Source organism: Panthera onca, chromosome F2 (assembly GCF_046562875.1).
Source record: "Panthera onca isolate mPanOnc1 chromosome F2, mPanOnc1 haplotype 2, whole genome shotgun sequence".
In the NCBI taxonomy this organism is placed as follows: Eukaryota; Metazoa; Chordata; class Mammalia; order Carnivora; family Felidae; genus Panthera; species Panthera onca.
In genome coordinates, this window is record NC_138356.1 from 46,289,442 (window position 1) to 46,317,045 (window position 27,604).

A 27,604-nucleotide genomic window follows, 5' to 3' on the forward strand; every position below is an offset into this window, starting at 1 on the left:
AGGTGCTGTTAATTTGGTTTTATTTAAAATACAATTGAAATACTTCACTAATCATTTCTACACCCCCCCCCCCCCACTAGAAAGTGAGCTCATTAAGCCAAGAACGTTGTTCTAATTGCTTGGCACATAGCCGCTTTCAGTGAATGTTAATTAATGAGCAACAATACTGTAAAAGATATTCTATGAAGTATATGTTTGACTTAAGCTGTATTTTGAAACTCAATTAAGTTCCCGTATTGATTAAATGAACAGCTATGAATTTAGGAGTTGCTGTCCTTCCAACCTATTGGCTTCAATACCTTCAAATTGCTCTTTTCCTTCCCCATTATCTAGATAATTGAGAGAACCTTAAGTATCGACTCTAACAATAATAACACCTACTTATTCCACAGAGTGCTTTACATTATATAGCAAAACTCATTTTATTGCATTTTGCTTTGCTGTGCTTTGCAGATACTGCATTTTTTACAAAACGGAAGGTTTGTGGCAACTCTGCATCAAGAAACTCGATTGACACCATTTTTCCAACAGCATTTGCTCACTTCATGTCTCCATATCACATTTTGGTAATTCTCGCAACATTTCACACATTTTCATTATTATCCTATTTGTTATGGTGATCTATGATCAGTGACCTTTGATGTTTTTGTAATTATTTTGGGGCAACACAAACTATGCCCATAGAAGATGACAGACTTAATGGATAAATGTTGTGTGTGTTCTGACTGCTCCACCACTCAGCCATTCCCATCTCTCTCCCTGTTCTTGGGCCTCCCTATTCCCTGAGACACAACAATATTGAAATTAGGTCAGTTAACAACCCTACAATGGCCTCTGAGTGTCAAGTAAAAGAAAGTCAAACGATGCAGCACACTTCATTGTTATTTTATTTTAAGAAATCACGACGGCCACTCCAAGCTTCGGTAACCATCACTCTGTTGATCAGTCAGCAGCCACCAATGTCTAGGAAAGACCCTCCACCAGCAAAAAAAAAAATATGATTTGCTGAAAGCTCAGATGATGGTTAGCATTTGTTAGCAATAAAGTGCTTTTTAATTAAAGTACACACATTGCTTTTTAGACATAGGACTATCACACACTTAACAGACTACAGTGTAGTGTAAACATTACTTTTATATGCACTGGGAAACCAAAGAAAAATTGTTTGACTCATTTTATGGTGATATTTCCTTTATTGCAGTGTTCTGGACCAAATCTACAATATCTCTAAGGTATGCCTGTATCCACCCACATTATCTTATGCAATCCTTACAAAAGTCCTGTGAAGTAGACATGAGAACTTTTATAGGGTAAAGGAGGCTAAAGTGCAACATTGAAATAGGTTCTGCATCTCAAGTTTGGGCTTAATTTTGTTTCTAGCTATGAAACTTTGGCAAGGTTAAAATTTTAGAGATTTAGTTTCTTTTTATCCATAAAAAAACAGGATAAAAATCCCTTGTATACTTGCTGTGGGTATTGAATTCAAAAACACATGACTGCTTCTTGCAGAGACTTCTTTTCTGGCATACAGACAGGCTAGATTACTTGAAAATGAAAACCCTCTCTCTATAAAATACCTAGAAATACTGGATAAAATATGACAAATACTCTTTTAAATATATGGCTGAGATAGTAAGGAAAACCACCAGGGGCCAAAATTAAGGAATATACTAAAAATCAGGGTGATAAGTACGAGCTGACAATGGGATTAGCATAGAGTAAACCAAGGGTATGGATTTTAAGAGCCACTGAGTTTGGGAGATAAGGCCTTGGACCCTCACTAGGTGGAAAAGTTATATTAAGAGCTATATGTACACAGAGATCCTTGAAGAGGTATACACAATGTAAAATTCAGAATAGGAAAAAAAATGTATGTATGTGTGTATCTCTATATCTCTATCTCTGTCTCTTCCTCTGTCTCTGTCTCTGTCACTACCTATACCTACATTGATCAAATCCAGGAAACAAAACAGAAGCTTGCTTGTCTTGGCCTAGACTCTATGCAAAAAGAAAAAAAATATCTACTAAGGATTAATTATTGTGAATTTACCATCATAAGGGTTTGGTTTTCAAGATTACACTTGGCAAATAAGGAAAATCCAAGATGAGAAATTAGCATTGAAAATGTGCCTAGTATAAGCAGCACAGATAAACACCTCACTGAAGAGCTCATAATCCAAAATTACAGTACACAAAAGAAGAAATCCAACATGTCAGCAAACATAATAAATAGCAAAATTAGTTCTCCCAAGAACTGCAAAGCATAAAATCATTGGACACTCTAGCAGCCAGACTCTAGGGTGGCTCCCATCAACACAGTGCTTCCTAGTCTTCATGCCCTTTTAGAATTCTCTCCCCCTAAGTGTGGGCATAACATGTGGCTTGCTTCTGACCAATAGAATATAGCAACAGTGATGAGATACACATGATTATATGTGTGTGTGTTATATGCTTGTCTTGCTAAGAAACTCCATCCATTGCTGGTTTTGGAAAAGCAAGCTGCCATGATGGGAGCTGCCACCATGGAGGGGGCCACGCCACGTGGCACAGAGCTGGCAAAGCTTCTAGCTGACAGCCAGCAAAAAACTGAGCTCTCAGCCAGTGGCTGCAAGGAACCAGATGCTGCTGACTACCATGGAGCAGAGCCTTCCCAGGGGCGCTCCAGATGAGAAACCAGCCCTGGCCAACATCTTGATTTACAGCCTTGCAGAGGACCCAGCAAAGCTGTGCCCAGACTCCTTACCTATGTAAACTGTGAAATAGTAAATGTGTATCATTTTAAATCACATAGTTATGGTAATACTATTTATGCAGGAACAGATAACTAACACAGCTACATATTATATGTTTAAAATGCTTAAAGACATAAAAGAAGAAGTAAAAACATGAGGGAAAATGAGACAAAAACATCAGGAAGATTTGAAAAACACAAGTAGAATGTCCAATAATAAACGTAATTCTTAAAATAATTTAACTCAATGGATGGGTTAAATAGCAGATTGAAATCTGCTGAAGAAATAATAGATGGAAAATCAAAGGAAATTGTTCTATTTCAATTTACAACATACAACACAGATATTAAAAGATGGAAAAACTTGAAAGAGACATTAAGAGAGATATAAGATTGACAACATTGACCAGCCAGGGAATCCAGAATGACAGAACACAGAAAAGAGAAAGACTGTAGAAAGAAATAGAAATAGAAAGAAATAATGGCTGAGGATTTTACAGAAGTGATGAAAGACACAATTCCTCAGATTTTACAAGCAATTCAGATCCAAGAAATTGTGGTAAACACACTGAAGTGAAATATAGAACACTGAAGTCCAAGAAATGATTTAAAATCAAATAATGAGGAAAAGCAGAGGAACAAGAGCAGACTCCTCAATAATGGCAATAGAAACCATAAGGCAGTAAAATAATACCTTCAAAGTGCTAAGAGAAAATCGTCAACCTAGAATTCTATATGCAGCTACATGATCAACAAGAGAATTAAAATAGACATTTTCAGACAAACAAAACCTGATGTTTACCACTAGTAAATTCTAATAATAAAAAAAAAAACCTACTAAAAGATATTCTTCAGAAATGAAACCCAAAGGAAGGAGTATGATGCAAAAAACAATGGTAAGCATGAAATTCGCGTGTGAATAAATCTACACAAGCATCAACAGTATCAAAAACAGACGATGATGACTACTTTGTAGGTACATAAGAAAATTTTAAATGCCATGCAAAAATGATATGTAAAATGGGCAAGGTATGGTGGAATTAAAGTGTTCTAATATCCTAAACCTTTTGAAAGAATAAAGATGATTAATTGTAGACGTTGTTAATTTTGGTATGCATGTTAAAACTGTAAGGGTGAAAACAGAAATAGAATATGTAACTTCTAAAGCAGTATAAGGAAATAAAATGTAAACCATTATTGCCAGCCACATTTTATAGAACATGAAACAGAGGCTTCTTAAACTCAGTGACTTGACTACGTTTACACAGCTAAGAACTAGCATAATAATAATAGCATGTGATTTAAATTCATTTCTTTCAACTCCAAGTTCTGTGATTCTTTTCCTTCTTTGTCATATGCCCTCTGATCTAGTGATACAGTAAAACAGTGTGTTCTCCTGACGTTCCATTTGAATAAGGCAAAAATCTCACACTGCTGCAAGACTATCTTTATATTAAGTAGCACTTTGTAGTAAAAGTAAGCAAATCCTCTTAATCCTCATTTACATTTCATTCTTACCTACCCTCTCCACTCATTAACTCCTACATTCCCCAAGTAAGTTGTCTTCCAGGCTCTAATTTTTACCATTTTTTTCTCTCTTCCTCTTTCCCACTTTTTAATTGTGTGTATGACTAATACGAATAAGTGGTGCACACATGTGTGAACATGTATAATATTTATGATCACATTTGTTTACTAATTGCAAAAAATTCTCAATGTATACACTATGGAGAGTGGTAAATTCTAAATGCATAGTTTTTGTTGGGATGGAGTTTGTCGGAACGATTTCTACAAAGGTGAAAGACATTATAAAAGACAGTGGTACCCAGCTCTGCTCCATTCTATTGTAGTGCTCTATCATCAGAGCAAGTGGGTAGTATCGAAAAAGCAGTAGGACTATCTTTGGCAACAATCTAGGCTCCAAATCTTAGCAGTGATAGATGGTAGTCCAGCAAACTGTTGCTAGTGAAAGACTATCTCTGCACAATGGTAGTGCAGAGAATTTTCTCCTTGCCATTTCAATTGGCTTCTAACCGCACTATTCTATCTTGAGGCCATGCAGTAAAATCTTCAGGATATGCCCAAGACTGTAGCTGAAACTCTTAGACCACAGTCCCTCATGTCAAATCACTGCCACCAAGGTATGTCATCTGCCTACTAGCATACAGAAAAGCATGTAAGTCTCTTGGAAGCAACTCTTGGTCTCCTACCATACAGCTTGTCAGATGTATAAAAAATATATAAAATCAAGTTCATAGTGACTTTAACACAATGCCAGCTGACTGCACTCTGCCACTGACACCATTGATCCAAATATCTGTATTGTAGATACACTCTTGAAGAAAGCCATATAGCATTTCTATTATAAAGAAATGAATAGCATTTCACACTGTGAAACGAATCTATAGGATTATGATATTAGAGGCAATTCTTGCCTCTGGAGGCACAGAAATCTTGGATAATTAAACCTAAACCAATGTAGACAACTGCTCCTTTAACTAAAACATAAAGTAACCATAGATGTAAAAAAACAAAAACAAAACCAAAAACATGACTTGCTCTTTTGGTGTCCCCCTATTCACCTGAAAGTAATTTTCTCCATTGTTTCCCTCCCCCCACCTGCTGTGACTCCCCAAAAGATAACCTAGGGAAGGATAAGTGAATTCATGGTATTTATCTTTCTCTGTTATTTCACTTAACATAATACCCTCTGGGGCTACATGAGGAATCTAAAAAACAAAACAAATGAACAAACAAACAAAAAAAACACCCTTAAATACGAGAACAAACTGCTGGTTGCCAGAGGAGACGTAAGTGAGGATATGGATAAAATAAAGAGGATTAAGAGGTACAAACTTCTAGTTATAAAATAAGTCACGGAAATGAAAAGTAGAGCATAGGGAATACAGTCAATAACGTAATAATATTTGGTGACGGATGTGACTCACTTACAATGATGAACACTGAGTAATGTACAGAAGTGTTGAATCACTATGTTGTATATAACACTGTATGCCAATTATAGTTCTTTTTTTAAAAAAAAATTTTAACATTTACTTATTTTTTTGAGAGACAGAACGTGAGTGGGGGAGGGGCAGAGAGAGGGAGACACAGAATCCGAAGCAGGCTTCAGGCTCTGAGCTGTCAGCACAGAGCCCAACGTGGGGCTCGAGCCCACAAACTGCAAGATATGACCTGAGCCAAAGTTGGATGCTTAACCAACTGAGCTACCCAGGTGCCCCTTAAAAAATTTTTTTTAAAGATAATCTAGAGGAGGATAAAAGTTTTATGGACCTTAATAACCCCAAAACAGAATAATCCACCTCAGAATAACCAAAACTTGGCTGCATCCTATCTCACAATACTTCTATAGTAGATTGAATAATATCATTACTAAGAGTTAGTAAGTCTAACAAACTTAAAAAGAATTTCCACTTTTACAAGTGCAGGGAAATATGGCGATTACAACAACAACAAAGGCCCCACTTGATTGAGCAGCTGAAGATTTTTGGAGGAGGAGGCTTTGCAGTAGTGAGAACATAATAAATAACAGATGGTACTCCACCCGAGAGAGGCAATAGGTTAGGGGGAGGAGGGCAAGTGGAGACTCACAGGTAAAGGGTTAACAACGGAAGAGCCCACGGTGTGGTCTCAAAAAATGGCACTGGCAAATTAGAGATATAACTCTATGATTGCACGGAGCCAGATCCAGACCAGGTAGAAGCTGAAGCCCTTGTCTGCATAGTAAAAATTGTACAAAGCTCTGTCAGCTGATTTCCAAAGCACAGTTATCAATGCCAGAGTGCAGGTGGTGGAAGCTAACAACAAACATCCAGCAGCAATACTCTACACTATCTTGAATAAGAGTGTAAGGTAATAAATAATATGACACAACTAACTCCGCATCATTCAGGGAGAGGTTCTCTGGAATGGGACTATTCCAGCTTGTAAGAACCCCTTAAATGGTCAACAGATACGGACGTGATTTGCAGTTTTCTAGGCTTGAAGACTTCTCTCCATAAAAGATCATAAATAAAAGAATAAAAAACTGAAAAGATTAAGTCAGCTTGAGTCATAATTCTATTCCCTTTCATTCTACCCCCTCAAAAGAGGCCATTCTCTCTGTCTCCTTCTGCAGGGAATCCTCTATTCTTCCTCCTGTATCTTTTTTTCCTCCTCTGTTTTGCTTCAGGGTGGTCTTGAGATGTTCTCTTCTCTACCACTCAGTATTGGTCTCCATGGTGTGGAACACACAAGCACAGGCGATGACACAGAGCCTACACCACACACAGTCAACATCCTTTCCCGCCCTCTACAAGGTCACCAGCCTGAGTCTGTCCACAGTTGATTCCTGCAGGAAGCTCAGCAAACACTTTGGTCAATGCCTCTGCTCCCCATCACTTCAATGATTCATGACAAGTCCTCTCTTGGGTTCTCTTTTAAATCACTCACAACCAAACCAAAAAGGCATAAATCAAAAAAAATATGGGATGTCCTTTTTTGGAAGACCAAGTAATTGCTAGCAAAGAGAAAATAAAGCAAACCAAACAAAATAGATAAAACTGGAAGCCCACAAATCAGATTACAAAACAATATTCTACTGACATTTAAATAAAGTAATCCCATGGCAGCGAGGGAACAGCTCCCTCTTTGCCTGTACTCCCAGATTTCTCTTGCTTGGGGCTGGACACAACTTCTTCACGTCTCTGTGTACTCAGAGCTGCTCATTGAACCAACATTATTTAGTACTTACTTGGGCTTGTTTGCATACTTTAAAAGGGTGAAGTGTTTCTTGGTAGAAGAGCTGATGATAAGCCTGTAGGTCAAACCAAAAGTACACACTATTCCTCCACAACTGCAGATGGAAAAAATACATAAATCATTACCACCCAATTATTAAAGCCGTACAAAGCTCTGATTTCAAATATAATTAATTGTTTAGTTCCATGGTGTTGCCATAAATCAGGTTCAATTTAAGACGGTTTTATCTTCTATTACAAATTGGCAACATACAAAATATTTCTTGGTATTGTCACTAAAATATTATATTTTGCATGTATGCCTCTCACATAATTGGCCATTAAAATAGGAAGCATGCTAGTTAACAATTAAAGAGTAATTACATATTTCTGGCATGAAACCAGGTATTTTGATGTATATGGGCAAATGCATATCATATTAAACCCAACCACTACTCTCATAATTGAACCACTGAAATACTTTATATCGAGCAAAACAAAACAAAACAAAACAAAAAAACTGGCAAATTTTCCACTATCCATTGCAATTTCTAATTATTAGAGTTATTTTTAATAAAAATTAAAGGACTGATAGAAACCAACTCTGAATTTAATTTATATTACACTAAAACAAAATTACATGAGAATAAATTGTTAATAATGCAAGTCAATCCTTGTCTGTATTTTGTTTTCTTTGTAATTTTACTAGGATAGTGAACAAAGAAAATGATAATTGAGATGCTTACATTTGTTACTAAATATTTAGGATAAAATTTCTTACCAGAAGAAATGGGATTTTAACATCAAATGTAATTATTTGACCACTGAATTATTTCAGCTTCTCTTATTTTAAACTAAGGCAAAGGTATAAAATTAGATTTAAAATCATTGTTTTTTACCTTATTTCCTGAGTGCTCACAGAATTTGGTAAAGAAGAATCCAGCTCTATTTTCTACATACAAAGATTGCAACAAATTTTCCATGTCAAATCCTCCCAAGGCACCATCTGCCATGGTTTTAACCTAGATAACAAAACAGAAGTCCATGATCCACCCAAGAACATGGTGATTTTTTACGACACTGTCCAACAACAGGGTTTCATAAATTCTTCCAGGCTGTCATTTTCCTGCTGGACTTTTTATCTTACTTTTGTACCATATAAGTAATTAATGCAGTATGTTTGCCTCTGACTGTCATTTAAGATCCATTTATGGAGCCAACCCTAGCAGCAGACTTCATTCTATTATAAACCAATCTGATTTCAAACTTAATGTTAAAGCGACTTCTCAACCTCAATTATTTTCATGTTTCAGGCACAGTGATACCATTTTAGGAGGCTTCCAAATCTCTGCTGGTGGCCTCTTTCCTACATATTTACTGTTATTTTAGCCTTGAGGTGATGCTATAATAGCTACAAGAAAGTTATAAAAAGAACCATCTTCAAGGTTTCTCAGTGCTGCTCATTAACTGTCCTCAGGGGGTCCCCTCTTTGGACAGTCTCACCCTGTACAGGTCAAGGCCTTCAGAGAGTCAATGGCAATATACGTTCTCATAAAACTTTGTTATTTTGGGGCCTCTCTGCCAACAATGCTGGCAACCCTAATACCATTCTTGAAACACAGAAAGCTGGCTACTTCCCCAAGCACAAGAGTGACTACAAAACAAAAGGATATCTACTGTTCATAGGAACTCTTTGGTATTTGCTGTGTGGAACTCAGACTTCTTTGTAATCTTGAGATAACTGCAGCATGAACAATTTAAGGCATTGTTACAGTGTCTCTCTGTCTCTATCCCTCTGCTAAACAAATTCTAAAGTGAGAATTTAACGCTTTTATGATGTTTAACTATTGGCATTCCAAAAATTTTTAAAAAATCATTATTTTGGTGGGAAAAAAATCCTAGTTGGAAGAAAAAGAGCACTGTTTGCTTAGAATAAAATAAAAAGATACGCAAAATTATATCTAAGTGTTCAGACTCTATTGGGACTACCAAGGTTTCTACCTAAAGTATAGTCCTTAGGGAACGTAAACTTGTCACCTCCAACTGATATAGTAAATCCACATTATCAAGGTAGACACACACTGGAAATAGAATTTCATAAAAAGTCTAAGTTCCCAAGAGAACATTAAAATTATTTTTTATCAAATGTTAACAATTTAATAAAAATAATAGTCTTATTTTGTGTCTAAACCAGAACACAGCTGTTTTTGAAAATAGTAACCAACGGGAGTATATAGCAACATGGTACTACAAAAGGAAACACAGAGGAAATTTCTGTATAAAAATCCTTCTCAGGGGGGCACCTGGGTGGCTCAGTCAGTTGGTGTCTGACTTCGGCTCAGGTCATGATCTCATGGCTTGTGGGTTTGAGCCTCCCATTGGGCTCTGTACTGACAGCCTGGAGCCTGGAGCCTGCTTCGAATTCTGTGTCTCTGTCCCTCTCTGCCCCCTTCCCCACTCGTGCTGTCTCTCACTCTCTCAAAAATGAATTTAACAAACATTAAAAAAAATCATTTCGGAAGGAGAAAATAAAATGCGTTGTTTAGTAAAGAAAAAATACTACGGTAAATCAATAAAAATTCTCTAAAGTGGGGCACCAGGGCGGCTCAGTCAGTGAAGCATCCCACTCTTGATTTCAGCTCAGGTCATGATTTCATGGTTCATGAAATCAAGCCATGCATCAGGCTCTGTGCTGACAGCATGGAGCCTACTTGGGATTCTCTCTCCCTCTTCTCTCTCTCTGCCCCTCCCAGCTTGCACACACGTTCACTCTCTCTCTGAAAATAAACAAATAAACATTTAAAAGAATTCTCTAAAGCCAGTTAAATGAAGAATCAAATTAATCTCAAAATACTTACCAAAGGTTCTTCTGTATAAGTGTATCTTCTATCCAGCTGGGGCTTCAGACATTCAGAAATATCAGTAAAAGATGTTAAGCGAATAACTCTGGTGCTTTCTGATCTGTGCCTCAACCTAAATTATAAGAATGAGAACTAATTGATCAACATATTTTGAGTACCCTTGGTATACATGGCATCAATTCTTAGGAGTGACAGAAACCCAGATAGTGGTGGAGAAGAGGTGTCTTAGGCCCAATTGCAACTGTGGAAGCACACAGCAAAAATGGAAAAAGGCAAGGGGTCAAGACCTCTATCAGCTGTATTACTGACTGGAGGAGGCAGTGAAGCACAACTCCATGAAGGAGATATGGCTGGTGATCCACAGGAGAGTCTATGATATCACCCATTTCCATAACAAGCATCCTGGGGGAGAAGAGGTTCTACAGGAACAAGCTGGTGCAGACACAAGTAAAAGCTTTGAAGATGTCAGCCACTCCTCTGATGCCACAGAAATGCTCAAGTAGTACTATATTGGTGATGTGCATCCAAGTGATCTTAAACCTGAAAGTGGTAAGAAGGACCCTTCAAAAGATACCTGTGCAAAAGTTGCTGGTCATATTGGATTTTGCCCATCATAGGCGTTATTGTCTTAGGTTTCCTGTATTGTTACTACATGTCGGAAAAGAAATCCTCCTGGAAGTCAGAAAGCATATCCATTGGGACTGTGAGCTAGAGGCTTGTTTGGAGGCTGAGTGATGCCCTCTCCTAGAATCCTGCCAGTTATGTGCATCCCCCTTGGAGCCCAGATGGCTGGCCAGACATCCACCCCAGACCTGGGGCCAGTGTCCTTCATCTCCCAGAGCCTTACTCCCAAAGCACCCACTCATTGTTCTGTGTCTCTGCCAGTGGCTCCTCTTTCTGCTGCCATTCACCATTGCATTTCCATACTTTGTGTTACAATTACAATCCATATGTCCTAGTGACATTGTCCTTTGGTAAAAATGACTGCCTTCCAATACTTGAAATGCACATCAGACATTCTTAACAGGGCAACACACTCCGGTTTTGAAGCTTTTCTTTTTCCATTGAAGTGTATTACACATACACATATATATGTATTTGAATACATATGTACATATATATTTGAATATAATATTTGAATTTATTTATACGCGTATATAAATCTTACAAATGCATCTGGACACTGTGAGAGAATAGGGAGAAAAACAGTGCAAGTATCAGGTACAGCCTTTAAGAGATGGTTGAAAAAATGAAATCTAGTCCTACAGAAAGACGACTCTCAATAACGTAACTGTTGGTTGAATGAATTCAAGAATATATTATAGATGCCAAATGATGGGAATGGATAATAAATACTATGGAATGTAAGAACAAGAAGTTTCTTTGAGCTGTATTAGTAATGAAAGAAATGATATTTTCCCTGAAAAAATGGGCAGATGAATTCTGTGTGTGCATGTGTGTGTGTGCATGTATATGTGTGTGCGTGTGTGTGTGCATACGTGTGTGTGTGTGTGTGTGTGTGTTTAGAGAGGTTCTTTAGATGGGGGGAATAGTGAGCAAAAATGAAAGTAGGTAGGGAAAGCCTTGTTTAAAAGGCAGCAAGAAAAAAAAATAAATAAAATAAAATAAAATAAAATAAAATAAAACAAAACAAAATAAAATAAAATAAAATAGAGGCAGCAAGTTAACTAATTTGCTTAGGGTAAGAGGACACTAACAGTTAGGTGAATACCATATAACACATACCAAACACTGTGCTAAACACAATTCACATTATCATATTTAATCCTCACAACAGGTGGGATTCAAAAGGATTTATATGTGATAGTGTGGGGTTTGAGATAATGGAAGATTTTGGAGCTAGACTAATGACTTCAGACATTATCTTGTTATATTTTCTTATCCAGCTCCCTCTCCATAACGCACTGCAATTATTCTAAACCCTATTTTCCAGCTCCTTAAAACGCCCATTCCACTTCACCAATATATCTGCATTCCAATCTGCCAGCAGATTACTTTGCAGCTTCTTCTCAGACAAAATGTAGGTAAAATATGCTTCAGTTTCTCAGGGAAAAGGTAGGTACAACGTGCTTCAGTTTCCACTCCCCAATGAAGGAGACACTGTTTGACTGGCTAACTCAACACCCATTTCCAGTGACATAGCTTTATAACTAGCACCACTGACATACTGATAAAGCTAAATACTCACTTTCTAAGACCATCTTGCAGAGAAGGATTGCCATGTGATATCGTTATGACTAGTGAGATACAAAATGAAGTCTGCTGGGGAGCTTCTAAGAAAGCTCGCTTTTCTGACCAAAGGGAAAAGATTAATGAAAATTGCCCTTCTTCCTTTATGATTGGAAAGCTTGATGTCTGGAGCTATAACATCAATGAACATGAAAGAATGGCAAAGAACATTACAAAAATTCAGGCCCTAATACTTCTGATCCAGGGAAGCAATGCTGGCAGTTACCTACCCTCAGATTTCTTATTCTGTCAGAAAAATAAGCCCAATTTGTCTATGCCATAGTCAGTCAAGTTTTCTGTAATTTGCAGCTGAAAAGACTTAAATTATTTATCAACAAATACATCCACCTATACTTAGCCTTATTTCCTTCCATCCTGTCTCAGGAAAAAGTGTCCTATCTCCTGTTGAAGGTTAATCCCATGGCCTTTGTTCTTGAACTCTTCTTTCCATTCTCCATTGAAAATATAAACCTTTAGGGTGCCTGGGTGGCTCCATCAGTTAAGCATCCAACTCTTGAATCAAGCTCAAGTCATGATCTCACAATTCGTGAGATTGAGCTCCACGTCAGGCTCCACGCTGATAGCACGGAGCCTGCTTGGGATTCTCGCTGTCTCCCTCTCTCTCTGCCCCTCCCCAGCTCACGCACATATGCATGCACTGTCTCTCTCAAAATAAATAAACTTAAAAAAAAAGAAAATACAGGCCTTCTTCTTTCTCATCAATCTTTAACTTCTTCCTTTTCACTAGATACTACTCTAAGCATATTAACAAGCTCAAGTCTCTGCCACCTTAAAATACCTTTTCCCTGTACAGAAAATCATCAAATCACAAAAGAAGAGAGAAAGAAAAAAAAGGAACAAAGGAATTACAAAATAGCCAGAAAGCAATTAATAAAATGACAATGAGTCCATACCTATCAATAATTATTTTACATGGAAATGGACTAAACTCTCTAATTAAAAGGCACAGAGTAGCCTGGATGCTCTCATACATCTGAAAGGAGTATAAATTGTTACAACTCCTATTAAATACAATTTGGTAATATCTTAAAAATTTTTTAAATCACATGAATTTGGATTTAGAAATTCTTCTTTTAGGAAATTATCCTGTAGACATATGCATTAACATGAAATATAGCCAATGTACAATATCCATTGCAACATTGTTTTTAATAACAACAAATACTGGAAATAATGTCCATGTCCCTTAATAGAGTACAAATACAACAATACTTGGCATAAAATGAAAGATAACCAGACATAAGGAGAGAGAAGATTATAAGAACAAGAAACGACAGAAAACACAGATTATAGTATATCTATTACTGTAGTACATTTACTGCTATGAAACACTTTAGATAAATTCAGTAAAAACAAAGATACATAGGGGCGCCTGGGTAGCTCAGTTGGTTAAGTGTCTGACTCTTGACTTCAGCTCAGGTCGTGATCTTATGGTTCATGAGATCAAGTCCCACGTCAGGTTCTGCACTGACAGAGCAGGGCCTGCTTGGGATTCTCTCTCTCCCTCTCTCTCAAAACAAATAAATAAATATTTTTTTAAATATTAAGAAAAATATAAAGGTATGCAATAAGTGTATAGCATGATACTATTTTTGAACCATGTATATATTTCCAATTTTGAAAATAAAATAATTTAATTTTAATAAATGACACACACAAAAAACTCTCTAGATGTTCTTCACTGCATGGGAAATCAACTCTAAATTCCCTAATGTGACACAGAAAAATGTCACTATCTGAACCTCCATTATTGTTTTAGCTTTTATCTTGCCTTTTCACTGTAATACACTATATCTAGCCAAAACTTAAACATAAAAACAATGCATAGTTCTCAAAATTCAACTTTTCTCTCAGTTCATACCTGTATGTCTTTTCACTTGTTTTATCACTTGAAAAATTAAGATAATGTCTTCTTCATGGGGATGAGTTCATGGGAACTAATATAATGCAAGAAAAGTATATACAACTAAAACTATTTTTGGAATTAGCAGACAAGGTGATTTAGACCAACTCTCCCTTTGAAGACCAACTAGATAAACTGAAAAAAAAAATACAAAAATTAATCTGCTAGAAAAAAAATTGAGTGCTAACAATGTAGCTAAGAATTTAGGGGCCAACAGAAATAAACCCACAATTATATGGTCAATTAATCTTCAACAAAAGAGACAGAATATGCAATGGGAAAAAGACATTCTCTTCAACAAATGGTGCTGAGAAAACTGGACAGCTACATACAAAAGAATGAAGCTGGACCACATTTTCACACCACACACAAAGATAAACTCAAAATGGATTAAGGACCTAAATGTGAGACCTAAAATCATAAACCCCTACAAGAAAACACCAGCAATAATTTCATGGACACCAACCATAATCACGTTTCTAGATATGTCTCCTGAGGCAAGGGAAACAAAAGCAAACAGAAACCATTGGGACTTGATTGAAGTATGTGCTGTGCTTCTTCACAGCAAAGGAAACAACCAAAAAAAACCTAAAAGACAACCTACAGAATAGGAGAAGATACTTACAAATGACATATCCAATAAAGGGTTAGGAACAAAAATATATAAAGAATTTACACAATGCAACACCAAAGAACAAATAATACAATTTAAAATTGGGCAGAAGACATGAACAAACATTTCTCCAAAGACGACATACGGATGGCCAACAAACACACGAAAAGATGTTCAACATCACTCATCATCAAAGAATTGCAAATCAAAACTACAATGAAATATCGCCTCACGCCGGTCAGAATGGCTAAAATCAAAACTGCAAGAAACAAGTGTTGGTGAGGATGTGGAGAAACAGGAACCCTCTTGCACTGTTGGTGGCAATGCGAACTGGGATAGCCACTCTGGGAAACAGTATGGACGTTCCTCAAAAAGTTAAAAATAGGGGCGCCTGGGTGGCGCAGTCGGTTAAGCGTCCGACTTCAGCCAGGTCACGATCTCGCGGTCCGTGAGTTCGAGCCCCGCGTCAGGCTCTGGGCTGATGGCTCGGAGCCTGGAGCCTGTTTCCGATTCTGTGTCTCCCTCTCTCTCTGCCCCTCCCCCGTTCATGCTCTGTCTCTCTCTGTCCCAAAAATAAATAAAAAACGTTGAAAAAAAAAATTAAAAAAAAAAAAGTTAAAAATAGAACTACCCCACAATCCAGTAATTGCACAATTGGGTATTTACCCAATACAAAAACACTAATTCACGTATGTATATTGTACATGTATGCATATTGTACAATTATGGAGGCAGCCGAACTGTCCATCAATAGGTGAATGGATGAAGACGATGTGGTATGATTTTATATATGTGTATACACACACACACACAATGGAATGTTATTCAGCCATAAAAAAAGAAATCTTGCCATTTGCAACAACTTGGAAAGAGCTAGAGAATATAATGTTAAGTGAAATAAGCCAGTCAGAGAAAGAGAAATACCATTTGATTTGATTCATATGTGGAATTTAGGAAACCAAAAAAATGAGCAAAGGAAAAAAGAGACGGAGGGAGGCAGACCAAGAAAGAGACTCTTAATTATAAAGAACAAACTGATGGTTACCAGAGGGGAGGTAGATGGGGAGATGGGCAAAATAGGTGATGGGGATTAAGAATCATTTGTGATGAACACGGGGTGTTGTATGGAAGTGTTGAATCACTATATTATACACCTGAAACTAATATTACACTGTGTTAAGTATACTGAAATTAGAATAAAAAACTTTTAAAAAGGTGACATAATGGACAACATAAAAGAAGTGGTATATATATACAAGGGAGTATTATTCACCATAAAAAAATTATGAAATATTGCCATTTGCAACAACATGGATGGATCTAGAGAGTGTAAGGCTAAGCAAAATAAGCCAGTCAGAGAAAGGCAAATACCATAATTTCCATCATATGTGGAATTCAAGAGACAAAACAAATGAGCAAAGGGGAAAAAAAGAGAGAAACTAAAATAACAGACCCTTAACTGTACAGAACAGACAGATGATTGTGAAGGTAGATGGGAGGGCGGGGGAAAAGAGTGAAATAGGGAAGGGGATTAAGAGTACACTTACCTTGATGAGCACGGAGTAATACATGGAACTATTTAATCAACTATAAACCTTATAATTTAGTCAACTATAAGCTAATACAGCATTGAAACTAATATAACACTATATATTAACTACACTAGAATTAAAATTAATGATGATGATAATAATACATTAAAAAAGGAATAAATTGGAAAAAGGAGTTTGGGGGCCAAAACTCATTGAGGAAAAAAAATTCCCAGGGGTGAGGATTCTGAGAAGACGTCAGAGTAGGAAGCACCAGGAACCTACTTCCCCACCTAGACAATAATTGAACTGGCAGAATCTAATGTAACTATTTCGGAGCTCTGGAATCTACTTAAGGCTTTCAATTTCCAGGGGAAGGCTTGGACAGTAAACTGTGGTTAATTTTGGTCAGTTAGAGCTCCTAGCACAGCAGCATTTACCCTTCCCCCATCCCCAGCCCTGTGGCAGACAGCTGAGCAAGTGTTCCTGGAGCATTCCGCACACAGCTGCAAGAGCCAGGGTGAGCAGAAAGGACCATGTCTACCAAATATCAGGCATCTGTGTTCTGATCTCTGATCGCTGCTGCAGATCACAGATGTGCAAGAGGCAGGTGGCCATTGTTGTAGCACCCAGTCCTCCTCAGGCTGAAGTGACTTCCAGGGAATTTAAAGAGACATTGCCCTTCCCCACCCCCACCCCCACCCCCACCTCCATTTTTCTCTTTTCCTCCTTTTAGAAGTCAGATATTAAAGATTAGGATACTCAAATGCAACTGTATATGCAGGGAAAAGTTAGAAAGTAACCACACATGGCCCAGAAAATGCACATACTAGGAAAGACCTAAGAAGACCCTAAGTTTTACCTCAGGCTGATCCTAGGCACAGTCTACAAAAATAAAAAAAAAAATTAAAATAAATTTTAAATGGTGAATTTTATGTTATGTGAGTTTTATCTCAAAGGGAAAGAATGAAAGTGAAGTAATAAATTAGTAAACAAAAAATGATTCCCCAACAGATCCCACACCAAAGTTAACATCAAAGGGTATTTATTTAGGTTGAGGGAAAATAATCCCACTTGAAATAAAGAACAACGAAAAGAGTAAATATGTGGGCAAAGCTAAATGAATAAATATACTGTGTTAAATAATGACAATATTCTTGAGAGTCTTATGACTTCAAGTCAAGACTCAAGTTTGAGAAATACCAAACTATTGAAAAAGACCAAATGAGAGCTGGAGGGCAATCTTCTCAGAAGTCTTCTGGTTGTACAGCTCGTGACAGGCTGGAGATGAGAGGCACAATCCATTTCAAATTACTCATCTCAGGAGTTGTGCTCCTAATTTAGACTATGCCTGACTCTAATACCTATCACTGAAATACAAGGAACTCATGTAAAAACTATCTATGTATTCAGTTTTCTATTTCAATTTAATTGTCAATTCTTCCAAAGTCTTACCACTGCAGAATAACACTTGGCACGTAAAAAGCCGCACCTACCCTTTCTCAATCACATCGTCCTTCGAAGAAATCAGATACAAAGACTTGCTCTTCCAAGGTTTTTGAACTGCCGTTTTTGCTCTAGGTGGTTTCTTGGGAGATTTAGGATGTTGTAATAAATTGGATTCTTCTTTCTAACAAGTGGTAAAATAATAAACCAGTGAAAAATGAGCCAATATGAAGGGGAAACAAAGCATAGCTCTGTACATATACCTTGAGTTTGTTTTGATCACTTGAAGATCTCCTCTCTCGCTCTACTGTGCTTCCCACTAGAATAAAAATGTACTCCTTCCTAAACTCCCACCTTTCTACAACCAACATGCTGAATCCCTGACAACTTCTTTAGAGTATAAGAAAGGCCAAAGGCTGGTATACCCCTACTCATATCATTGTGAAAGAAAACTCTTTCCTAGAGGGAGAACCTCACAAAACCTTTTCTTTGTTCTACAATCAAATAGTTTTCATCTCTCTGGGGGGTGGAGATGGGAGGATGAGGAATGGAGGCAGGGAAAGGAAGCAAGGATACCACTGGTCCATACTAAAGACCTATATCTTAACAAAACTATTTCCTTCCATTTTTGGACATTTTATTTTTGTTCCCTTTCTTAAATGTTATTTATGGTAAAAAGTCAACTATTTGGTAAAAGCTACATGTATGAATTAAAAAAGTACAAACACTTAAAAGTCCAACTTTGATCTGAGTACGGGAGGCATACATAAATGTAACATTATATAAAATTTAAGAGTAAGGATTATGAAATTATGACACAGATGGAAAAATGTGAGGAAGATGTTAGAAGAAATAATCAGAATACAGAAGTATAAGCGCATTAAAATTAGGATTCACAACAAGACCAAGAGAAAATAAGTAATAGTTGCTAGAAGGAGGTGAAGTCAGGAGTGATTTGTCTCTTCAGTTTCCAAATTTCCAGTAGTTTTGTTATTTGAAAAACAAACGCCAACTTTTCTTATATGTCAACTTCTAACAGAATATAATATACGTTCCTGGAGAGCAAGGAATATATTTGCGATGTTTTATTACCCAGAACACACAATAAAATCTTATATACACTCTAGGTCCCTAACAACTACTAATATTTTCTTAAGAATTCCATAAATAAAATTAATTACTTAAGTATGTTTTACACATAACTTCCTAGGTATCAGGGCTCACATCTGTTTCAGTAATTCAGAACACAGCATGACATTAAGCGACACTCAATAAATGAGTGGTACCATAGGGGGCTGAGCTTATTAAAAGAATCATACAAAGCGGTCAAATTCATAAAAACAGAATGTAGAATGGTGGTTACCAGAGGCTGTAGAAGGAGGAGAACGGGAGTTGTTTAATGGGTATATAGCTTCAAATCTGCAGGATAAAAAAGTTCTGGAGATCTGTTTCACGACAATACAAATATACCTACCATTGAAGTGTATACTTGAAATGGTTAAGATGATAAATTTTATGTGTTTTTCACCACAATGAAATAAGCTTTCTTTAACGTTTATTTATTTTTGAGACAGAGAGAGACAGAGCATGAACGGGGGAGGGTCAGAGAGAGAGGGAGACACAGAATCTGAAACAGGCTCCAGGCTCTGAGCGGTCAGCACAGAGCCCGATGCGGGGCTCGAACTCACGGACTGTGAGATCATGACCTGAGCCGAAGTCAGACCAATCGACTGAGCCACCCAGGAGCCCCGAAATAAGCTTTCTTTAAAAAAAAAATAAGTGTATTATGTAGAGAACTTCCAGATTTTTGCTTGGTGTGTTCAAAGAACAACAGAGAGGCCAGTGTGATTGGAGTGGACTCAGAGAAGAGTGGTAGGAAATGAGGTCAGGAAGTTAGCAGGGGGAGAGATAGCTGTGTAAAGACCTTGGATTTTCCTCTGAGTCAGAGAGGAAGCCACTAGAAAATCTGGAGCAGGTGAGTGACCTGATCATGTATTTTAAAGGATCACTCTGGCTGATTGGTGGGGAACAAACCGTAGGTTTTCTTAATTCATAACTGTTGCAGCATGTACGTTAACAACAACCCCCCAAAAAACTTACGATGAAACTTAAGTATTAGTGTACAAAACCCAAGCATGGATATTTTACCATACACTTGATAAGGAGATCAAAGTTATCAATGTCCACCCTACCTGCATATCAGATACCTGTGGAATGCACGATTTAGGTCTTAATGGCAAGAGGGTTGCCATTTGTGGAAAAGGGTCAACATCCTTCCTTGGTTTCTCTTGACGGAGATGCCAGAATTTCAGTTCAGCACTAGCATGTTTTGCTGGGGATGAATGACTAACACAGAATCTTGGCGCCCTAGTCAAAGGAAAAACAAATTTAAGGTTAAGCTAGACAGTTAAGTCTCCAAAATGGAAAGCCTACAAAATCTATAATACCAGTGCTCACAATTATCAGTCTTACCAAACCCTTTTTCTAAAAATTTCCACTTCTGTTTCTGATGCCTGGCCTTAAAAATATACTTCTCTGTGATATACCAGCTGCCTGAAATCACACTCACTCATATAAAGAGGCAATATACATTAGGAAAAAATAATAAAATTACATTCAAATTACTGTCTGCTTGATCAGAAAAAGAAGTCTCATATCTATTTGATGAAGGAATTTTTTTAAAAAACTAATTTATTTTTAAATACATTTTTAAAAATAGTTTCTAGTAAAATGAACATAAAATGCACCTGTGATCATTTTAAGGCAGTTTAGTATTTATCTACACCAAATAAAAACTAGTAGATGAAATTCACATTTTAAAATATATAAACGTTTTTAAATGTTTACCTGTACTACTAAAGTGAATTGTGATTCATATGATCTATTTTCAAGCCTTAAATCTGAAGGTAAGAATTAGTTTAACAACAATTTATATAAATGACAGACTAACACTACTTCCAGAAACCCAGGAAAAAGAATGTTTGGCACAATGTCAAGGCCATACTTAATTGGATGGATATCCTGGTATTTAGTCTGTGGGCTCTTTATTGGCTAGAGGGTTAACTCCAGCTGTCAGGCCTGATGCTAATTGCTACTTGGACCAGGTTTTCCCCCCTGATGCCACAGCCCAAAGACTAATTCCCACTCCATATTTCAGGCCTTGGTATAAAATTGCTTCCCTCTAAAATAGAAAGAAAGTAGATATTCCCCTGATGTGAACACAGGTTGGGAGTGGAAGAGAATCCAAAGTTCAAATTCGTTTAAATTCAGAAAGCATACTGTATAAATCTGAGTGGGCATCCTAACTGTATTTCAGAACCCTTACTTGCACACTTGGAAATATCCAAAATTACCTCTTATTCTCATATCAACCAATAAGTGGGAATATCTACAAGATCCTTATCCAATAAAGCATACATGTACTAACTGGGAAATCTAGGTGTTTCAATTTTCTGATTTCCATCATTATATTCATATGGACTGTGTAAGTCTCTGCTGCCCCTACCATTTTTAATATTCCATTCTTATTCCATTCATAGAATTAATTTTTATTAGCCACTATGTAAATTAACCAAATATTGTGGAATAAGTGTCACAGTCAATCCTAAACTGGTGTTGTATTATTTTTCATGCTTCCATCATATGAGTTCTCATTTACACTGATTGCACACATCTTAATTCTCAATCTCTAGAAGGTGGGAGAAGGCATCTGTCACATAATACTATCAAACATCAAGGGAACTGTATCCAATATGATGTGTGCGTATGTATGTATAGATGTTTATGTGTGTGTGTGTGCATAAGCGTGTGTATATCTCCCAATAGAAAAATGGGCAAATGAGATAAAAAAGCAAATCACGACAATTGAAATCCAAATGACTAACAAGCACTGAAAAGGTTATCAGCCTCACTAGCACTCGAGGAAATGCCAGTTACAACCACAGGACACCAATGACACACCAAGACATAGGCAAAAATTTTAAAGTCTGACAATACTAAATGGTACCATGGATTTATAGCAATGGGTACTTTCATATTCTGTCAGTGAAAGAATAAATGGGCACAGCTGCTGTAGAAAAATGGCTATGTGTACAAGAATACACATTTCAGCATTGCTTTGTGAAAAGTAGGAAACAACCGAAATGTTAAAGAAATACCAATATACAATGAAAATTATTAAAATTCTTTTTTTTTTAATTTTTTTAACGTTTATTTATTTTTGAGACAGAGAGAGACAGAGCATGAATGGGGGAGGGTCAAAGAGAGAGGGAGACACAGAATCCAAAACAGGCTCCAGGCTCTGAGCTGTCAGCACAGAGCCTGACACGGGGCTTGAACTCACGGACCGCGAGATCATGACCTGAGCTGAAGTCGGACGCCCAAACGACTGAGCCACCCAGGAGCCCCTAAAATTCTTTTTTTTTTTTAATTTTTTTTTTCAACGTTTTTTATTTATTTTTGGGACAGAGAGAGACAGAGCATGAACTGGGGAGGGGCAGAGAGAGAGGGAGACACAGAATCGGAAACAGGCTCCAGGCTCCGAGCCATCAGTCCAGAGCCTGACGCGGGGCTCGAACTCACGGACCGCGAGATCGTGACCTGGCCGAAGTCGGACGCTTAACCGACTGCGCCACCCAGGCGCCCCGCCCCTAAAATTCTTAATTACAGACAAATCTCCCATCTAATGTTGATAGAAGACACAAAAGAATGCATACAACATGATTCCATTTACATAAAGTTGTGGAACAGGCAGACAAAAGTATACATTTAGGGATTTATTTGCATACATTATTGCTAAAACTAGAAAGAAAAGAAAGAGGGTGACAATCACAAAAGTCAGGATAGTGGTTGCCTCCGAGGAGGAGTGAGGATATTGTAATCAATAAGGGATCTTCAGTGATCTTGGCAATGTTTTATTTTACAGCCCACGTAACGGTTACCTAAGTATTTGCTTCATAATATTCATCAAATGGTTTATGGTTTAGTTTGAAATTTAAACAATACACATGAGTTAGCTAGATCAAGAAAAAGATAAGAGGATTCTGGGAAAATGGCAATGTGGCCCAATTCATTTTTCTACCTCTCAGAATCCCTCCATACAAACAGGACAACTAGATAGCAAAACTGAAAACTCATGCACAACATTTATAACAGAATGTTAATGTGACAAGGTATCCCCACAAACACCAAGATGCAAGTAGGTAGGACAGACTACTGTCAGCCACAAGACATGCATGGTGTTGGCACGAAGGTAGAAGAAGTGGCTGACAGACCTGAGAATGGAAGAGCACCAAAACAGCTGGAAAAGCAAAGCAGGTCCATGTGAGGGCTCTAGCCCTCTCGAATACTGAGTACACACAAAATTGAATCACATTGCTATTTACCAATAATGAACTGGAAAGCTATATTTAAAAAAATAAGCTATGATACATGCAACAATTTGAATGCATTATGCTTCAATGGCATTTTGCTGTCAACAGAGGTCAGTCACAGGTTGCATACTGTATGATTTCATTTATGTGACATTCTCAAAATGACAAAAGTGGTGACAAGTAACAGACCAATGGTTGCCAGGGGTCAGGAGTGGAGAAGGAGTGTAACAAGGTTGGTGTGAGAGTTTGGAGGGTGACAGAAGTGTTTGCATCTCGGGGGGCCTGGGTGGCTCAGTCGGTTAGGCGTCTGACTTTGGCTCAGGTCATGATCTCACAGCTCGTGAGTTTCAGCCCCGCATCAGGCTCTGTGCCGACAGCTCAGAGCCTGGAGCCTGCTTCAGATTCTGTGTCTCCCTTTCTCTCTGCCCCTCCCCAGCCTGTGCTCTGTCTCTCTCTGTCTCTCAAAAATGAATAAGTGTGAAAAAAAAATTTAAAAAAAAGAAGTGTTTGCATCTTGATTGCCATGGTGGTTACATGAAGCTCTACAACTTGACTTGCCTATATGTTAATGTAGAACATAGAAAAGAAGGAAAGAGGAAGGATAGCCTTTTCAATAAGTGAAGGTGCACAACTGGATATCCGTAAGTAAAAGCAAAAATCTCTCAAAAAACAAAAACCAAAGCAACCAAAACTTGACCTAAACCTAACACCTTATACACAAATTAACTCTAAGTGGAGCATAGACTTAAATGTAATACATAAAATTAGAAAGGTTTTAGAAAACAACATAAAAGAAAGTCTTTAGGATCTAGAACTAGGCAAAGAATTCTTCAGTTTGAAACCAAAGCATAATCCATAAAAGGAGGAGCTGAAAAATTAGACCTCATCAAAATTTTAAAATTTTGCTCTGTGAAAGACCCCCCCTCTTTTTTTTTCTTTCAGATAGTTATATTTATTCTGAATAGTAGGTGCAGGCAGCAACATTTTACATAGGAACATTGTGTTGGTTGAATAAACGTGGCCCAAGACCTCTTTGCCTCTACCCTGATGAAATGTTTGGACTGAAACTTACCTGAAGCCCTTGATAGAGACTGTCCCCCATAGGTCACCCTCCCAGGGACAATCCCACATGTGATGAACTTCAGAATTTCTCCTGCAAGGTCTTTCCTTACTTGTCTTCATGAGCATCTGTTGCTTGGTTTGTCCTGTTTTTTTCTTCAGTTAATTATGGTCTTCATAAATGAGTATGGTAACTTGAGTTTGTGAAAATTGCATTTTCCATTTGTACCTCCAATTCCAGTCCATCACCACAGGGTTCACTCTGTTCTCTTCTATTTGTAACTCTCTTCCACATCGATGAGAATTCTGGTTCTCATTATCTATATAATTTTTACTATTTTGCTTAGTCTAGATTTTTTTAATACAAGGATATAACTCAAGAACAGTCAGATAGAAAAGATGTATACAATAAGGTGTGTGGTAAGGAGTATAGAGCTTCCATGCCTTCTAAGCATACCACTCTCCCCAAATCTCCATGTGTTCACCAACCAGGAAGCTCTCAAAGGCTCTTTGAAGAAGTCTTTGGAAAGCTTGTCTCTGAAAAGACAAGCTAAAGGCTGGGAGAAAATATTTGCAAACTACATGTCTAATGGTTAGTATCTACAATATAAAAATAACTTTAAAACTCAACAATAAGAAAACAATTAGCAAATAGACAAAAGACATGAACAGATATTTTACTGAAGAGGATATGCAAATGGCAAACAAGCACTTGAAAAGATGTTCAGCATCATTTATCATTAGAGAATGGCAAAGTAAAAACACAACAAGATATCACTGTGCACCTATTAGAATGTGCACATATTAGAATTTTCTGTTAAAAATAGAAAATTGTGACAACACCAAACAATGGCAAGGATGCACAGAAACTGGATCCTTTTTACATTGCTGGTGGGAATGTAAAAATGGTACACCAACTCTGGAAAATAGTTTGGCAGTTTCTTTTAAAACTAAAAATAGACTTACCATGTGACCCGGTAATCTCACTCTTAAGACATTTATCCCAGAGAAATGAAGATTTATGTTCATTCAGAATCCTGTACATAAAGGCTCATAGCAACTTGATTAGTAACAGTGAAAGAGTGGAAACATCCCTAGTGACCTTCAGTGGGTAAATGGATGTGTAACATCCATACAACAGAGTGCTACTTAACAATGCAAAAAAAAAAATTATTGACACACACAGCCACTTGGATGGATCTCAAGGGAATCATGTTGAATGAAAAAAGGTAACCCCAAAGATTACAAATTGCATTATTTCATTAAATAATACATTGGTGGTTTCCAGGAGTTAGGGATGGGAAGAGAAGGAGGTGGGCATAGTTGTAGAGGGCAGTACAAGGGAAGTTTGTGGTAACTGTTCTGTGTCTTGACTGGTGGCAAATTCATGAATCTCTAATGTGATAAAATTGAATAGAACTAACTATACACAAACACACAAATAAGTGCATGTGTAACTGGTAAAATATGAAAAAGACCGGTGAATTATATTAATGATGTCAATTTCCTCGTTGTGATATTGGATTAAGTTATGCAAAATGTTACCATTAGGGGAAACTGGGTAAAAGCTACACAGAATCCTCTCTATTACTTCTTACAACCGCATATGAATATATAATGATTTCAAAATAAAAAGTTAAATTAAAAAAACATTTCTACTGTATAGTAATATTTTATTAAGTTGGATGGTGTGTACATAGGCACCCACTATAATTTATACCTTTCTGTATGCCTTAAATATGTTTTTTTATTAATTAATTAATTATTTATTTAGCTTTCTTTTTAAGTTTTTATTTAAATTCCAGGTAGTTAACATACAGTTTAACGTTTGTTTCAGGTGTACAATATAGTAATTCAGCACTTCCACACAGCACCGGTGTCCATTACAAGTGCACTCCCTTACTCTCTATCACCTATTTCACCCATCTCCCCCCACCCCCACTTCCCCTCTGGTAATCGTCCGTTTGTTCTGTATGGTTAAGAGTCTGTTTCATGGTTTGCCTCCCTCTAGTTTTTTCACCTTTGCTTGTTTGTTTTGTTTCCTAAATGCCACATAGGAGTGAAATCATCAAGTATTTGTCTTTCTCTGACTTATTTCACTTAGCATAATATTCCCAAGCACCATCCGTGTCACTGCAGAGGACAAGATTTCATTCTTTTTTATGGATGAGTAATATTCCATTGTATATCTATACCACCTCTTCTTTATCCATTCATCAGTTGATGGACACTTGGGCCATTTCCATAATTTGGCTATTGTAGATGGTGCTGCAATAAACATTGGGGTGCACGGATCCCTTAGAACTAGTACTTTTATATCCTTTGGGTAAATACTTAGTAGTGCAATTGCTGGATCCTAGGGTAGTTGTATTTTTAAATTTTTTGAGGAACCTCCATACTGTTTTCCAGAGTGGCTGCACCAGTTTGCAATCTCATCAACAGTGGAAAAAGATTCCTTTTTCTCCAGATCTTTGTCAATACTTGCTGTTTCTTGCATTTTCTATTTTAGCCATTCCGACAGGTGTGAGGTAATATTTCATTGTAGTTTTGATTTGCATTTCTCTGATGATGAGTGGCGTTAAGCATTTTTTTCATGTGTCTCTTGGCCATCTGTATGTCTTCTTTGGAAAAATGTCTATTCATGTCTTTTGCCCATTTTTTATTGGATTATTCATTTTTGGGGTGTTGAGTTTTATAAGGTCTTTATATATTTTTTGGATATGAACCCTTTATCAGATATGTCATTTGTAAATATCTTCTCTCATTCTGTAGGCTGCCTCTTACTTTTTTTGTTTCTTTTGCTGTGCATATGCTTTTTATTTTTATGAAGTTCCAATCATTTATTTTTGTTTGTGTTTCTCTTGTCTCAGGAGACATATTTAGAAGGAAGTTGCTATAGCTGATGTCAAAGAGGTCCCTGCCTATGTTCTCCTTTAGGATTTTTATGATTTATTGTCTCACATTTAGGCCTTTCATCCATTTTGAATTTATTTTTGTGTATAGTGTAAGAAAATGGTCCAGTTTCATTCTTTTGCATGTTGCTGTCCAGTTTTCCCAACACCATTTATAGTAGAGACTTG

At 37.1% G+C, this 27,604-nt stretch overlaps 1 protein-coding gene and 1 pseudogene across 13 annotated transcripts in view; one reads left to right on the forward strand and one right to left on the reverse strand.

Moving 5' to 3' along the window:
- RGS22 (regulator of G protein signaling 22) overlaps positions 1-27,604 on the reverse strand; it is a 176,503-nt gene that overhangs the window by 91,866 nt on the left and 57,033 nt on the right. For 12 of the 13 annotated variants that reach the window (XR_013553517.2, XR_013553516.2, XM_078441724.2 and 9 more), the window contains 5 exons: positions 20,286-20,460; positions 18,144-18,277; positions 10,329-10,443; positions 8,370-8,492; positions 7,485-7,586 (listed from right to left, as the gene is read on the reverse strand). Coding sequence is in view for 11 of the 13 variants with exons in the window: in XM_078441724.2 (XP_078297850.2) it covers positions 7,485-7,586; positions 8,370-8,492; positions 10,329-10,443; positions 18,144-18,277; positions 20,286-20,460 (649 nt within the window). In the remaining 2 variants the exon portion in view is untranslated. The remainder of the gene's footprint in view (positions 1-7,484; positions 7,587-8,369; positions 8,493-10,328; positions 10,444-18,143; positions 18,278-20,285; positions 20,461-27,604) is intronic. The other variant, XM_078441727.2, reaches the window with a different exon arrangement.
- LOC132664865 (cytochrome b5 type B pseudogene) lies at positions 10,542-11,043 on the forward strand (annotated as a pseudogene).